Source organism: Zingiber officinale, chromosome 9A (genome assembly GCF_018446385.1).
Source record: "Zingiber officinale cultivar Zhangliang chromosome 9A, Zo_v1.1, whole genome shotgun sequence".
Taxonomy (NCBI): domain Eukaryota; kingdom Viridiplantae; phylum Streptophyta; class Magnoliopsida; order Zingiberales; family Zingiberaceae; genus Zingiber; species Zingiber officinale.
This window is the reverse complement of record NC_056002.1, coordinates 25,165,632-25,182,433: the sequence shown is the minus strand read 5'-3', so window position 1 is coordinate 25,182,433 and position 16,802 is coordinate 25,165,632. Positions and strand designations below refer to the sequence as shown.

The 16,802-nt window shown below is 36.1% G+C and overlaps 2 protein-coding genes across 3 annotated transcripts in view; one reads left to right on the top strand and one right to left on the bottom strand.

Moving 5' to 3' along the window:
* Positions 1–10,295: 10,295 nt before the first annotated feature.
* LOC122020889 (protein XRI1-like) lies at positions 10,296–12,558 on the bottom strand. 2 transcript variants are annotated; one of them, XM_042578925.1, is made up of 9 exons: positions 12,342–12,558; positions 12,022–12,083; positions 11,814–11,936; positions 11,616–11,737; positions 11,440–11,506; positions 11,275–11,356; positions 11,120–11,172; positions 10,933–11,013; positions 10,296–10,835 (listed from the first exon to the last, which is right to left on the bottom strand). In XM_042578925.1, exons 1-9 carry the CDS (start codon positions 12,380–12,382, stop codon positions 10,555–10,557), a joined length of 912 nt encoding a protein of 303 aa, XP_042434859.1. In that variant the 5' UTR covers positions 12,383–12,558; the 3' UTR covers positions 10,296–10,554. The 2 variants fall into 2 exon arrangements, with proteins under 2 accessions (XP_042434859.1, XP_042434860.1); XM_042578926.1 differs by having other exon boundaries at positions 12,022–12,080.
* Positions 12,559–14,336: 1,778 nt separating this feature from the next.
* The window catches only part of LOC122019096 (ubiquitin carboxyl-terminal hydrolase 5-like), a 5,704-nt gene continuing 3,238 nt past the window's right edge, over positions 14,337–16,802 (top strand). Inside the window, exons 1-3 of the mRNA XM_042576606.1 lie at positions 14,337–14,643; positions 15,252–15,494; positions 16,610–16,784. Coding sequence (XP_042432540.1) covers positions 14,519–14,643; positions 15,252–15,494; positions 16,610–16,784 — 543 coding nt within the window. The 5' untranslated portion in view covers positions 14,337–14,518. The remainder of the gene's footprint in view (positions 14,644–15,251; positions 15,495–16,609; positions 16,785–16,802) is intronic.

Genomic DNA, 16,802 nt, shown 5'->3' with positions numbered 1-16,802 from the left:
GTCTCACTCAGGTTGGATTTATGTTTAGTTGTGTCATTTTATTATTTCCATTGCTTATGGTTATCGTTTCTCTCTGTTCTGGATTTTTGAATATGTTCACATGTGCATGCACACATACACACATTATCATTTTTAACTTGTTGTATTGTCTTTAAGTGATTTGATATCGATTATTTCATATATTGTTACTAGGGGTACTGCCCATTCGGAGGACAAATATACCCTCGGGGTGTGACAATTTTATTGGTATCAGAGTCAAGTTCGAGTTCGAACTGGATTTTGTATTTTTGGGATTTCGATCTCGTTTTGATTTACGATTTTTTGAGTTTGGGAAAAGGCGAGCCGAAGGACATCTCTGAGCTATACGAAGTAAGGTATACCTCTAATGATTATCTTACCTTTTATGGTCACTACTTGGTGTAGGTTATGGTTAAAAAGTTGAATATCATAGAAATTGAAGTGTGATTGGTTAGACTTACTCCCTTCAGTTGATTATGTAACAATTTCTATACCTATCTATTAGGTATTTAATGATTTGATTTAGTGTGATGACACTTAATGAATCAATACTATTCGTAATCATGGTCGAGGTCGACCATGGACGCGACCAGTTGACACTTAGGATACGAACCTGATACCAAAGATGTAGATTCTTCTGTGGCGCCAACTAAGACCAAGTTGGAAAGTAGGGATGGAGCTCGTCAATAACCTATTAGAAATCAAAGAGCACAGTCTCAGGAAATACTAACAACCATACTGTTCTTGCCACTATCATTTGGGTAATGAATAAGGAGCGTGTACTTATACTATCACAGTCAATTGAAGATTGATGTATCGTGTTCCATGGAGATTTTGATCATGGATCGCTCATATATGTTTAGATAACCTTGAAAGGGCATTTGAGTATATGCCTCACAATAATGTAGAGATGGTGAAACTAGTGGTTCATTACGTACGGGACTAGGCCACCACATGGCTGAAGATCGTAGAAGCAACCTTCGAGTAGTAGAACGTTATCTGGGGGATGATTTTGAAAAGTTTTTTCGGAGAGTTTTTTTTATGTTTGCAGTTCATCTTCAAGAGTTGTGTGCGCCTAACACCGCCCCCACCAAGTAGCTTAAGACCTTGGTGTACATGCTTGTACATGTAAAGTCTTGAAGTCTATATTCAGATCATAATGTTTGACCATTTTGTCAACCCTAGTAGAAAAACACTTATGGAAAGATTATACGAGTTGCAGTGATACTCGTGTAGTAGGTACAGGCGTCTAGCCAAGAAATTAAGGGTTACCTTGGGACCTTAGTAGTCATATCCTCACTATAGATATACAAATACTAGATGTGATAGAATTTGATATCCTTATTGGCATACACCGTTTGGTCACTGAATGTGTTACAGTCAATTGTCGAGCAAGGGTAATAACCTTGCAACTGCTAGACAACCATCTTGGAAATTTGTCAAAACTAACGATGAAGGAATGATTGGTTTCGATACTATAGGCCAAGCAATTTTCTATTTCATGGATGCCGGAAGTATCTGCTATCATTGATAAAATTTAATAGTATCTCACTCAGCTCGAACATTCATATAGTTTTAGAATACCTAGATGCGTTACAAGACGAACTCCTTAGCTTACCACTTTGTTGGCAAGTGGAGTTCATGAGTGAGATACTTTCGACGATGACTCTAATATCAACAACCTCATGACGCTTGGAACCAAATGAAGTAGAAGAATGAAAGTAGTAAGAGTTGTCAGACAAAAGATTTATTTTTCCCAATATCTCTCTTCGGGGAGTTTCCGTCTTCTTTGTTAAGAAGAAGGATGAATCACTGAATTGTGTAGCAAGTTCAGACAACTCAAGATAGAGATCATCAAGAACAAATACCCTTGGCCACAGATAGAGGATTTGGTTGATCAACTCAAGGACACATATGCAGACTCTAAGATCGCATTAAGATTTCGCGGTCATCATCTTAGAGTAAAGGTTACAGATGTATAGAAGATGACGATCTTCATATGGTACGAATATGGTGAGTCTTCGGTAATGTTGTGCAGGTATGCCAATGCTCTAGCCACGTTTGTGAATATGACAAACCCAATGTCCTTAGTATTTGTTGATTGATTTGTCATAATTCGTAGATGATATCTTGATATAGTCAAGATCAAATAAAGAGCATAATCATGACATTAAAAAGGGAGCGTAGGTATGCGAAGTTTGAAGCTTGGCATGAACTTGGTTCGTTTAGATGTTATCAAGCTCTCAATTCAAACTTGTCTTGAGCTTGGTTCGAGCTTGGTTCGTTTAGATGCTATCAAACTCTCAATTCAAACTTGTTTAATTATTTGAAACTTTTAATTGTTGGATTGGTTATTGAGCTTGATAATTTAAATTTATTTTATTTTATTTTATTATTATTTAGCATATTGAAAAGAGTTTTATTAATGAATATGGTTTGTAAATATTGTTCATAAACGTTGTTACGAACATTTTTCACGAACGTTAACGAGCTGAACACATATGTATTCAAGCTTGTTTGTTTAGCTTAACGAGATGTTCAAGCTTGTTTGTTTAATTAATTTTATGTATATTGAACGAACATAAACAAACTCTTACTAAGTCGAACACCAAGATTGTTCACGAACGCTTCGTTCATTTACAGCCCTAGGCATTTGCATGGGTCCTCAAAAGGAAGAAGCTGTTACGATTTGGATAGTAAGAGCAATTACAGGGATATATGGTTACTTAGTTACCTTTTGTGAAATGAATTAAGGAAACACCGGTTAGTGAATGCACTTCAGGACTGAAAACCGATTTTAGAGACGTAAATGAGATTCCTTGATTTTTGATTGGGTGTTCTCGAGACACATCCGATTATAGAAGACCTACATCGAGAAGCACATCGATCATAACTTGTTGGTCGTTTGGGAGATACTCATATGTATCAAGACCGAAAGTGTCCTTACTGGTAGAATGGTAGGAAGAAAGATATTGTGGACTTTACAGCTTGATGCTTTGTGTGTCAACAAGTGAAAGCAGAATATCAAAGTTGTACAACGGAAGTGTGGTGGGCCCATAACCCACAAAAAGCTTTAGAGATCAACATACTTACTTCAGAAGATTCTTATACATACATAGGGCGGGGAAACATAATATGATGGGTTTTGGAGGGTACATGAAATGCATTGGGTGATCGTTGACTGATTAACCAAGTTCGACTATTTTCTATTGACCCGCCAGACTGACTCTTTAGATTACTTGGCGAAGTGTCCAATGAGTCATGTGCACAAAACTTTATTTTGTGAATAATTTCAGACGGACAGACGGACGGAGCACATCATTCACTCACTGGAGCACTTACTTCAAGCATGCAAGATGGACATCGAGGCAACTAGAAGATTATTTATACCTAGTAAATTTTACCCACAATAGTTAGCTGGAAGGTAATGTGGGTGTCGCTGCAGTAGGTATACTTATAACCATAGAATAGTTATTCTCCACTTTGGAATAGATCATCAAATAGTTATAAGGAACCCTTATTTTCTAATAGTTAGGATCTCTCATGCTATTAGAATGGATGAGTATAAGGCTATATTGGATAGTTGTTACCCTTAGATAAGAATATCATAATATTGCAATTTAAATAGTAAATTTGGGGACCAAATTTTTTATTAGTAGGGGAAAAATGTAATATACTATATATATAAAATATCCAAGAGGGAAATACTAAACTAGTTAAAATTTGACCTAATAGAATTTATATATGAAAATACGGATAAAATAATCGATAATAAATAAAGAAATAATATAAAAGAGTTTATGTGAATTTTAGGAATTTTCTAATATTTTTTATGGATTTTAAATGAGACATTTTAGATTTTATAGAGATAAAACGGGTAGAATTTAAAACCTGTTTAGAATACCCAATTAAAATGGGAGTTGATTGGATATGTAAGCCAAAGTTCCAGTTATAAAAACCTAAGTTTTGATTAACTTGTCACACGTCCCTCCCTCACCCGTGCGGCGCTCGCACGTCGAAGCCGCCACCGCACGTCGACGAAGGCCAAGGACGACCACTGCCTATGCCCGGCCAGGTTCCTCCTTCCCTACACCATTCTCTCCCGTGCCTCCTCACTCATGCGTTCCTCCCCACGCGCAGACAACCGCGGTTTCCACCAAGTGAAGCATCGCGTTGTTGACAGCGCATCCGACCACTGGCTTCCTGTCCACGACCTCCCCTCCCTCCATCGGCGAGCGAACGAACAACCGACGCGGATACAAATCGTTGTCATGTTTGATGCTGCATCGCCGGTCGTCGCCCTGCCTCCTCCCCTTCTCAACGAGCAGTCGTGCGCATGCCACCGTCACGAGTTCGCCGCTGTTGCTGCCGGAGTTGTGTATTGCTGCTGTTGCAACCCATTGCTAGCCTACCCCATCCCTACCGGACACCTTTCTCCTCTCTTCCATCACCTTCCTCCTAACAACGTGTGTGTGACGTCGTGGGTCCAGCTCCTCGCCACCCGATCTCCTTCCTCGCGTGCTTGCATGGATGCTGCCCTACCATTGGCCACGAACAACAGACCGACCAATGGCACCAACCACCTCCGAATACCATTGAGAGCGCCAATGCCGAAGCTGCCTCACACGCCTCCCCGGCTAGCCGCTGTTAATGTTGTAACAGGATTAGAGCTTGAGGCAAACCTTTGACTTGAAGATGGTCAGCACGATCTACATTTGAGGTGGGTAGATCCTGCTTATCTTCTTAATAACTTTGATTATAGTGTATGATTATTTTCTGGCATGTTTTGATAAGGTCTCGATTATTCGCTTACCTTAAGTCTGTCCTATATTACTCCTGAGTTTGATACCTTATTATTTATCCTTATATGTTGACCTATTATTGATATATATATGCAGTTATGTTTGATATTCATGATTGTGTTTATAGATATGCATAATGTTACCATACCATAGTGTAGGATGTTAGATATTCTGCTAGATCCCTTGGTAGATGATTTGAGTTTGTACTTACTGTTGAGATGATCATACCGTAGTGTAGAATATCGAACATCTTACTAAATTTTTGTTTGTTATTTCATACCGTAGTGTAGGATATTGAGTATCCTAATAGACCCTTAATGTTATTTAGGTCTATAGCTTATGTTCGTGAATTTATATATAGTATGGTTATATACTTAGGCACGTACCTATAGGTCACTGATATTATATGTAGTATAGTTGTATACTGGTGTGAGGGCATATATGTTAGTGAAATTATATTGACCTATACTTGATGGAAATCACTCCCTAGCAGAGGGGTAGCGTATTCCACTAGGCTTTTCCCTTTGGATCAACCCCTAGGATTACTTGATCCTGACCTCATTGTTTATTATATGTGTGATGATACCATGGAATTAGTTGACATATTAATACTAGATGACTAGTAATTTGGGGACCTGATTATCTATTTCCTGCCTATATATTAGTAGGATTATACCATAGTATAGAATACCGAGTATCCTAGTGGACCCTTACTTGTTATATAGGCTCATGCATATACATTAGTAAGATTATACCATAGTGTAATATTTCGAGAATCCTATTAGACCCTTAGTTGCTATATCCTGTCGACCATTGTCTCCCATTTGTGATTGAGAGAGTCGTCAGCGACCGTTAGTATATCCTGTCTCCCATACATGGTGGAGAGAGATGTTAGTAACGGTTGGTATATATCCTATATGTCCATGGGACCATCCGTGATAGAATGTTTTCCTGTAGATAGTAACTAGTAACATACCCTGACTGCCCATGTGACCATCTGTGGTAGAGCGTTCTCCCATAATCAGTGATAGGGGAGCCAGATAGCTACCTGTTCGCCCATGGAACCATCCGTGGTAGAGCGTTCTCCCGCGGACAATGACTAGTCTTTTACTCTGACTGTCTATAGGATCATCCGTAGTAGAGTGTTTCTCCCGCAGTTAGCATTTATTATGTGCTTGCTATAAGTTGGTCATGTATTTGTTCGTACAGGTTTGGATGTATTATATGTACTCCCGATTTATTGGTTATACTTGGTTGAGCAGGTTAGTAAAATACTATGTTATTGATTATACTTTTGGTTAGCTGGTGATTATGTTGGGACACCTACGTTGGTTAGTAAGTAGTTTACTTGAGACTGTATCCTTTGATCTCCTGTCAATATATTATTCTTGCATTATTTTCTTATACCACTGAGTATTTTATACTCACTGCCTATTATTTTTTTTTTTTTTGATCCTCCAGGTTAGTAGATAGAGAATGTGTATCGCTCAGAGGTCTCGCTCGAGTTGGATTTATGTTGAGTTGTTTCATTTTATTATTTCTGTTGCTTATGGTTATCATTTCTCTCTGTTCTGGATTTTTGAGTATGTTCACATGTACATGCAAACATACACACATTATCATTTTTAGGTTGTTGTGTTGTTTTTAAGTGATTTGATATCGATTATTTCATATATTGTGGGTACCATCCATTTCGGAGGCCAAGTATACCCTCAAGACGTGACAATATAAAACAAAGGTTGTTAGATTCTTAAGGGGAATCAAAGATTATTAGATTCTTCATGAGAATTTTTGACGCGCTCTAAGCTTACTTCCTCCTAGTCCTTGACCTTTCTTACTCCATCAAGTTAAGTAGATCGTGTGCCTTGTCAGTATTTGTAGATCTTCCTTGCTACATCAATAATATTATGAAAAGAAGTTAAATAAATATAAAATATAACAATTTATATTTGCAATTCCCAAACTTACATGTTCAACGGTGTCGGTTAACACAAGCATGATGAGTTTCCAAGCAAGAATGCGAAACTGTGATGATCATGAAGGGCGAGGAAGGGGCATGTGCTAGAGTCGAGATAGTGCCTCCTCATCCATTGATAGTAATTCTTCCTACTAATTCTAGACAATTTGAAAAAGTCTTAAACATCATGGTCTCCTTCTATCAGAGTTCACAAAAGTAATCATCGATGGGTTTCCTTTACTCCTATAAAACTACCATATGGTTTTCACTACGTCATGATTGTTCCTTCATCCTCTGACTATATTTTTTCACAATTTAACCTCTAACTTGTGTGTAGATGAGCATATCCTATAAGGCCAACTTCATTTCTCTCTTTAGGGACTAACTGTTCTTTTGGGTGCTTATCTAGTTATCTTTGTGCCAAACAAATCTAAATGGATGGAGAGCATTGCATCCAAGTTTGTAATTTAAAGGGCATTACAACTTCGATATGCCAAGATTTTTCTTGCAAGTGGAAAACTTACAAATTTGGCTACTAAATTTTGCTACTTTGATGATTGCAACACACACACTTTGACCTTTCAATCTTCATCGAGCGCTGGTGAGATTGGATTTTCTATATTACAAATATTCAGTGATCAAACTGGAGACACACTTGGTATTTGGTGCAGTCCCTCACCTTATGAAATTTGAAGGTATAAATAAGCTAAGCTAAGAGCAACTTGATCAAACTCTCTTATCCAAATGAGGCCGTTGAAATTTGGCTAGTGAAAGTATACCTACATCTATCCCCATGTGTTAGTGTCACTGGACCATAACATCTACACTAGTCCCTAACCAACATCGAGCACTTAAGTCGTATCTCAAGATTATGATCTCCTAAAAGCAAAGATGATATGCAATAGTTGTCCTTAAGCAGAAATTTCCACGTCTTTCTACAATCTCCAAGGGGGTGTCAAAAGAAAAAAATAATAATCTTCAAGGGGTTTTCTTGGAGTACATATTTGCACTTACTTTCTAAGTCATTTCACTATGTGAAAACTTTTATATTCTTGACTTTTTATGAACTTAGTTTCTTAGTTTTTATTGCCAAAAAAACAAGGTATTCTTTGGATCTTCATATCATCTAAAAAATCAACTTGTAACACAGTTACTTTCTATGTCCGAGGTGGATAGTATTGAGTTCAGTAATACATTAGACCCAAACAGCCCCCCGCGACCACCGAAGTAGCAAATAAAGTTTATTTTAGAAGTTCTTCGATGGTCTTCAATATGATCTATAGGGTGACGACAGAGATTACAAATTTCTTAGTGATGGAGTTTTCAGAAATTAGAAGGCCAAAAGATTTGCAGAGAAGATAAAATGTTCTCTGTAGGGAGAGTTTCGGTTTTTAGGTTTAGAGAATGTTAGAGGTTAAATTTTCTATATCAATCTTAGGGGATTGAGATGCCCCTTGTACAACATCTGGACGTTGAATTTTGAACATCATCTTCTAAAAGGACATGGAGGTATACTTTATATATAACTATCATCTGTATCATTATCTCCAGGTGCAGTGTTGCTATGACTGATTGTTTGTCTCATTATCTCTAAATTAATATATTTCACTCTCTTAGAGAGACTGGCATAGGCACCCCTCCAATCTATACATTTTTTCTTAAATATAGAGATTAAGATTTGACTCTCTTAGCAAACTTTTCATCCTAAAGTTTACTAATTTTATTCTACCTACCCACTAAATTACTAATGAGTTTTATGGTATCCAAGTCTAATTATACAAACGCAGGCTAATTAACAGGAACAGTATGATTTAGTAACTTCATATAAGTTGAACCTCAAGTACATAAATCGTAGAAGTTCGATTTCCAAGAAAAACAACCAATTTACTTAAATCCAAAACCTCATTCTAGCACTTAGCAATTCATCTCAAGTTATAATACTTATTCACAATCGTAAAAAATGCATGGCGTTTTATTGCATGATGTACTAACCTCACATGTAGTGCGTTTATATGCCAGCTGCTTTTCTTTACTCTCTCCAAAGTCCAAACGTCATAAACCTGCAATGAAAGACACGCCTGGAAGGCGTGAATAGCTCTAGCCCATCATCTTGGTAGCCCCACTGCTATCCTGACAAATCCAACTGCAAAAATATAAATTCTGCAGTCTCAGAAAGTCCTGCATTCAGAATCAATGTCATGCAATCAGCTTCTTCCAATTATGCAATATCCAGAAAGCTTGTGCTTAAAAAATTTCAAATCATTATATCATCAACCCATGTTTATCCCAACTATTTTGTTTGACTACATGAATTTTACCCTTACTGAACTCTATTCAAAATTATAGTAATGGTTATATTTAAATTAATTAAACTGTTGTTTATTGAGTAGTCTTTCTTTACACCATATAGCTTCTACTCTAACAGATTCAATTGTTTAACTATCAAATATAATAATCATCTTTAAACATGCCCATATCATCTCAAACTATTTTCTCTTCTTTTATCTTTCATCTAGAGATACAACCAATTTCTCTCAAATACTAATTATTTTTATTTCCTAACAACTCCACATATTCAACTTATCATTTTCATCCTTACCACATTAACATTTTATATACATGTCACTTCCTAAGCACAACATCTAACACTTTGATCCATTAAATATTAAAATGTGGTTGATCATAGCATAGTTTCATAATTTTTTTCCAACAACCTAGGGGAACACAATGACTACACAAGACTACAAATGCTTTTCACCATTTAGACTGCATGTTCTTTATACTATTAATGGAATCATCATCAATAGATCTAGTATATTCAATAAGTTTCATTGCTCCATGCAATTAATTACAAAGATAAAGTTCATAAGCAAATATCAACAATTTAATGTAGATAGGCCTATGGCACTGAATGACGAACAAGCTATACCAAATCTGCAAACATCAAACCTTAAGATGATGACATTACATTATATTTCATATTTTGGTTTGTGTATCCCTAGTAGACTTAGTACTCTGAATGTGAAAAAACAGCCCAATCCAGTAAATAAAACTAACTACACTTGTGCACTTTACAAGTTTCATACTCCTGCATGAACAATATGATTCATTTCCTGCCAAACTTTTTGACAAATAGGGAAACAGAACTGCCTCTTTGAATCAAGAGATATTCTTCTTTACATGACAAGGAGATTAGATAAAGTTATGATGCAAAAGTACCAAGATTCAGAAACATAGTACCTGGAAACAGTATATTTTCATTTATGATTATTGAAGAAATTCCAAATACTCCTCATCAATTGGCATTTAGCCTAGCTTCAGTTCGTTGGGTGTGATGAACATATAGCACACAGATAAGTTCTAAGTTAAAGCTCGAAGAGCTTCTCCAAGAAAATAACAAGCTCATCAAGAAACTGTAGGGATAATGCTCCCAATCTAGCAAAGAAAAGAGTATTACAAGAAAGAAAATCAAGAGTAACAAAAAAAGCCAATATCATTTGGCTAAACACAGGCTCAAATTTCACAAGTGCATATTTTGATTGGAATGAAAAGGCAAGTTAGTGCCAATTAAACAGATCAGATTCAGAGAATGAATTCTATCTGAAGCTGCAGAGTAGCCATATCAGTTAACCAGTAAATTAAAAGAAATAAAGAATCCAAAAGACTCCACGACACAAGATGTTTCAGTTTAAGTACGTAAGACCAGCTTTTAATATTTGAACATGTTTGGTGCCTCACTGAACTGAGCACCAATGTCCAGAAAGGGAAACTATCCGCTCAACCTTTGGTTCTTAGAATAGTAATGCTTCCTTTGCCTCCTTCAGTGAGAATCTTAGTCTTCACAACAACAGGCTTCCCAGAAAAAGCTGAGGTTGGATAATTGATTGAAGGATCATCAACCATCTCATTTCTAGGTCTTGATGGTGGTGGAGCAAGAATCCGCTGATTTAAATCCTTCAAAGTCAAGTGTCCTTGAACTTCAGATGGTTTGACGAGGGTAAAAGGATAAGCAACAGAGGTAGTTAACTTTGTCAGAGAATTGATATGAGATTTTCTGCCTGAAAAGGAAATGAGTCACAAAGCGTTTTGAGCACTCAAAGACATTACTCTGTCTTAAATCAAAATAGGATGTTAGGCAGTACCACAAGATACTACCTTTGAATATTTTAAGAGTAGCAGATTTAGAGTGGTTGGGCAAGAGCTTAGTCCTTTTATCAGGTTCTCCATCGAGGAAATCTATGAAAAACAAGGGAGAAGTTTGCTAAAATAATATTCTCAGCATTAAAATTCTAATATAAACGAGTCACTTTGTTTTAAACTTCTTTTTCACTTCTCTGCTAACCTGAAACATCAATTTGACTATTGAGTTTGACTTGATCATTCATATTGGAAGACCTACGGTGAAATTCAGCATCAGGTTATCAACGGAATATAGCAAATCAGTAAATTCCGACCATGAAGCTTGGAAGGGAAAGGATGTCTTTAGAGTTGCAATACATCTCACTATCATTGAAATAGTTGTCCAGCCACTCATCTGTGGACGGATCCAAGACTTCATTGCTGAAAAGAAACCTATCATCTACCATAAATTATTTGATTAGAACACCTAGAAATACACATCTACAACAGCAAAGTTTCTGTCCAAGGTAAGAAAATAAAAACCTGAGCTTGCGGGATTCGGCTGTAAATTTTCTGTCCATACTTTTACTGACGCTGAGTCCTCCTGAACCTAAAGTAAAATCAAGGGAAGCAAGTGGATGCTTTGACTGAATTAGAATAGGTATGGCGATGAGTCTAGTTTATGCATTTGAAGAAATAGTCTAAGGTCAAACAATTACTCCAGCGCTCAGATGCTCCTTGTTGGCTGTGCCACCATCATCATCAGAGGTAAAATGTAGAACCCGGCGCCTTTTAACTCTTGGTGCTCCTAGCGCTTCGTCCACATCCTTTTCACCTTCGTCTGCGACCATTTATCTCACTTAAAATTTAAGAGGACTTGAAACAATGGGAAGTGAAAGCAATGTTGAAGAACATACCTCCCAAATCCAAGATGTCTAAGTCAAAATGACCAAAATCTCGAAGTGGAGTTTGATTTCCCATCGTATGCTGCAGACTCTCGCATTTGTCGTTGCTATCATCCCACAGACATTGAGGTAAACCTGTGAATTCGAGAAATAAGTAGAAAACGTTGACAAAGAAAAAGAAAAAAGATGCACAAAATTAAAGACGATTAAGAAAACAAACCAAGTTGGGAATCTCCGGACAGGCAATATTCTTCTTCTCGCTGCCAATGCCACATATCGCTGCTACAAATTCCACAAAATATTAGCATGAAATTCCAAATTTTACTTTTAAAATCATCACACAGCACCTTATTCTTCAATAAACACAAACCGAAACGGAACCAGACTCGCTTAACCAATGTAGACGTTAAGAAAATCCACAATAAAAACTTAGATTGATAATCAAAGAAAAAAAAAATAGGATTCCAAATCATTCGGATTCAGGAAGAGATCATCTGAATCGGATCATTCATGGACCAAACAATCCGGAAACCATCTCACATGCTGTTCGCATCGTCGCCATTGTTGCTATGGAAATCCATCTCGCAGTGAAGGTACAACGAAATCAAGCCAAGCGCGGAGATAGCCGAGTGACAGATGCAGCAAAGTTTGACTCCTTTATCTGTGACCGTGACTGGCTTTCGATCCAGCGGCCGCCATTGATGCTGTGTGTCGTCAAGAGAAGAAGAGCAAAAATAAATGCGATCCCCACGGCACGTTTTCCTCCCTCTCTCTCTCCTAGCTGTCTCTCTCTCCGTCCGAGGGCAACTGTGAGGGATGTGAAAACTCGCAACCGTACATCGATGAGCCAACGGTCATGATTCAAGGAATAGCATAATTACGATTAGTTTGAGCAAAGGTATTTCATTAAAATTGTACGCCTAAAATGTCTTATAATTTCATAGTTGTTTTATTTCCTTCCTCATCATTTTACATTTATTATTTCTATTTGATTAGTTTTCACATTTAAATGTCATTCTACTCATCTACTGTAGTAAAAGGGTAGATCAGCTTAAGGGGGAGAAGCCAAGCATAATATGTGAGAAAAAAAAACTAGTAGTTCCATTTCAAGTTGAAGGAAACATTGCCTCATTTCTAATTTAAGAAAGAATATTTTTTTTAATGATATTTATGAAAGATTGTTTTTCCCATTATGGAATAATTTATTTCTATATTTGTTTTATTCTCCATCATAGCTATCCTTATAATCCCAAAAATATCATACAATTGGTATGGACTTACTCAAAAGGGGCAGCAATGATAAACACAATAAAAATTTGAGATACTTTGTCAATACATTTTATTTGTGTTTTCAAAACTAGAAAAAAAAAACAATCTTGCTGTTTGTTTTTTAAATAATCAAAATACCTGGATTTCACCTGGTTAATTCTAAAAATAAATTGTCTTTTTTTTTTTATATAAAAACTTTAAGTTTTAATTATGGATTCAATGAGTCAAGCTCACAAACTTATTAAATTTTTCACTTTAATTTAAAATTTTTTTAAAACAAATTCTCAACCCGCGAGACAACCCGATCTCGTCATGGGTCAACTTACCTACGTTCCTGACTTTTGTAGTTCAATCCACTCATTTAAAATAAATTGATAAAATTTCAACTCAATCTATTAAAATTATTTGACGAGGTGGACTAAATTGATCAATTCAATCCAAATTGACGATTTTACTTATGGCTCTCCTCGTTTTCTCTTTTATAGCTTCTTTTATTCATTAAAATCTTATAAGTTTTTGTGGTGATGTCACTTATTGTTTTAAAAAATAAATAATTTTATAATTGTAATTTTTGTTTTTAAAAAGTTTTAAAAATATGAAAAGAAGTGTTGTTGAATATCTAAAAATTAGTCGTTTTCAACTATAAAAAATGAGTAGTTATTCAATAACTACTTTTTAAAAAAAAATTATCTATACCTACATCTTCAAGAATAGAATATTTCTAGAGAAATTACGAAATAACTAATAGCTAATTGTATCATCGAAATCGAGTCCTAATTTCAGTTACTTAATTTCTTTTAATTGATGATTGATTTAAAAATACTAAATCTTAATATAAACACTTCTTAATTTATCATTCGCCACTGAAAAATTTATGTTCGATTAAACCGGTCCTCCCAAGAAGCCCTTGAGAAGATTCGCTTATTAGGCCAAACTCAAACAAGTTAAATCGTTTTTGCTATACTTTTTTATAATCTAGATATCCGAATTTCATGGTATTAATCTTAAAAGTAGTTGACTAATTGACTTTTAGTACACAATTTATATATATTAAAATTTAAAATTTAAAATATTTATTTAATTTAAAATTTAAATTTTGATTCTCTTATTGTTTTTTAAAATATTTTAATATTATATCACACTCCCGTGGGTCCTTCATTTTCTTATGATTATGATTTGGTTGGGGGAGTTGTATTTAATGACTAGACTACCCTAGCAGGTCCAACCCAACCACGTGTTCCCAAACCCATAAACTTGGCCCAGTCGTCTAATTTTGCAAGCGCGACGGACCACAACCAGAATGAGGAGCGGTGGTGTCCCTGTCTCTCCCTCTCGCTGCCTGAACCAAATAGCAGCTCGTTAGGCCGCGGAGGCGGAGATTTCAGTCGCGCCGGTGGTTGCTCGACGGAGGAGGGGAAAGGGAAGGGCTGAGCCTTGTAGTGGCGAAGATGGAGGCTGCGCGTTCGGCGACAGAGCTCAGTCCGGAGGAGGAGAGGGTCCTCATCAGGGATCTCACCATCGCGGCCGAAGCTCTCGCGAAGGAGGGCGACACGTTCTTCCTCATCACCCAGAGGTAAGAAGGTTGCGATCTTGTTCTTCCTTTCTTCAGGTTCTCTTCCTCGAGATCTGCTGATCTTGGGAACTTCTTCTGTGAATCCTCGGTTTGAACTGCAGTTTCGGGTTTAGTCCGCGATTTTCCTTTTCTCTCGTTACTTTTCTGATTTTAGGAAACGAATGCCATTTTTTCGGTTATTTGGATTTCTATCTTTCACCGCGTAGTCGTGGCCAGATTTTGCACATCTCTGATCAATACGTCTTATACACAGCAGCTTGGTGTCAACTACTAGGTTAGTGTATTTATTGGTATTTCTTGTTGTTGCATTGTGCTTTTCCTAGGTTTCAAACTCATTACCTTTGCTCGTATGCCTGTGAATTTTGATTGGACTCCCTCAATACTAAAATATTAAGCCATTAGGAAAGAACCCTATTTACATAGTTATGACATAATAAAACTAAAGTATATTCTACCTTCTCGAGATGTAGCTATCTCTAATGATCCTTGCTCGATGCTTACTTTTTCGCCCTTAATTTACATATGTTATTTTTACTGATAAATAGCTGTGGCATTCTTTGAAGATGCCAATTGTGTGATTTTTGAACCCATGGTTCTTTGGTCTGTAGGTGGTGGCAGTCTTGGCTTGATTATGTGAATCAAGATATGGCTAGCAACTCCGTCAATGGTTCTCATCATCTTGATTCAGGTTCTCCGAGCACAAAAAGACCTTTAGCTATTGACAATTCTGATTTAATATATGATGCTTCGTCAGAAGTGTCAAATGTGGAAACTGAACTCCATGATACTTTAGTAGAAGGACGCGATTACATATTGCTTCCTCAACAAGTTTGGGAAAAGTTGAATGGCTGGTAATTTTCGATTAAAAAATCAAACCTTACAATTAATTGCTTGTATCTTCCATGTCTTATTGTAAAATTATCTGGATTTTTGACCAGTATACCTTGTCTTCTCTTGTGTCTATGATATAATGAAACAGTAATTTTCTTTGCATTGCATAATCTTGTAACTGTATATTCGATCTGAACTTTGGTTTATGTTGACTTTCATATTTTTTAAATATCCATTCCATCATACCATTCAACATAGCAATCTGTGTTATTTTCTTCAGACAAATATAGTCTTAAAAAACTGTCATTATATCTTATTGCAATAATTATCCTAGTGATGTTGATAACTTTTTTTCAATTTTTTTGAGAAAAAAGTAGTTGAATGGTTATCCTTAACACTATACCACATAAATGGATCCTTGTGACAATGTATGCCACACCATCTCTTTGCGAACTATAGGTTAAGTAAAATACACAATGCTTATTGTTTCCCATGAAAAAATATGTTATGGTACAATTTCTTTGAGTTTGTAAAGGGAATTGAGGATTGGAAGTGGCATTGGAAAAAAAAAATAAATCAAAGGATGAATGCAATCTTTAATTCTAAGCTCACAGTGTGATTTTATTTATTCATTAGTAGGGCTAATTCAGTTAAATATTAATTGAATCTATTCATACTAATGCATAAACTGTAGAATACTACCAAAATGTTGCTAAAATCTTTATAATCAGTTTTATACTATTTACTGTGGAAGGAATAGTGAACTTTGGCTTGAACCATTGGTCACGATTACTCTTTGCATGTTGTTTCAATTTAATGGAGAATGCATTTTGTTTATAAAATAAGCTATGCCTTAAAAGGTTTGACATGTGGAACACATATTAATTATGCTATTTATAATTCCAGGAAAACAAGAAGAAAAACAATAATGAGACGTTAACCAGAAGTATTGTGAAGACACAAGTTATGCAAAAAGAAATTTATTTCTTTTTTCTAACTTCTAACAGAAAATTAAGGCTTATATTTCCTTTCTTCAGACACTTGAATGCACAATATAATATTGCATAGGACAGTGTATAAACTATAAAGTCTTATGGAGGATCATTTGTTTGTTCATTTACTGGTTTCTTCTCAGGTATGGGGGTGGTCCAACATTGCCACGAAAGGCCATAAACACTGGTCTTTCTCAGAGTGATTTAGCCATAGAAGTCTATCCTCTGCGCCTTCAATTATATTTGGTGCCAAGGGGAGAAAGAGCAATTATTAGAATAAGCAAGAAGGTTTATACCACAAACTACTATTACTATATTGTTATTATTTGTTTCAAA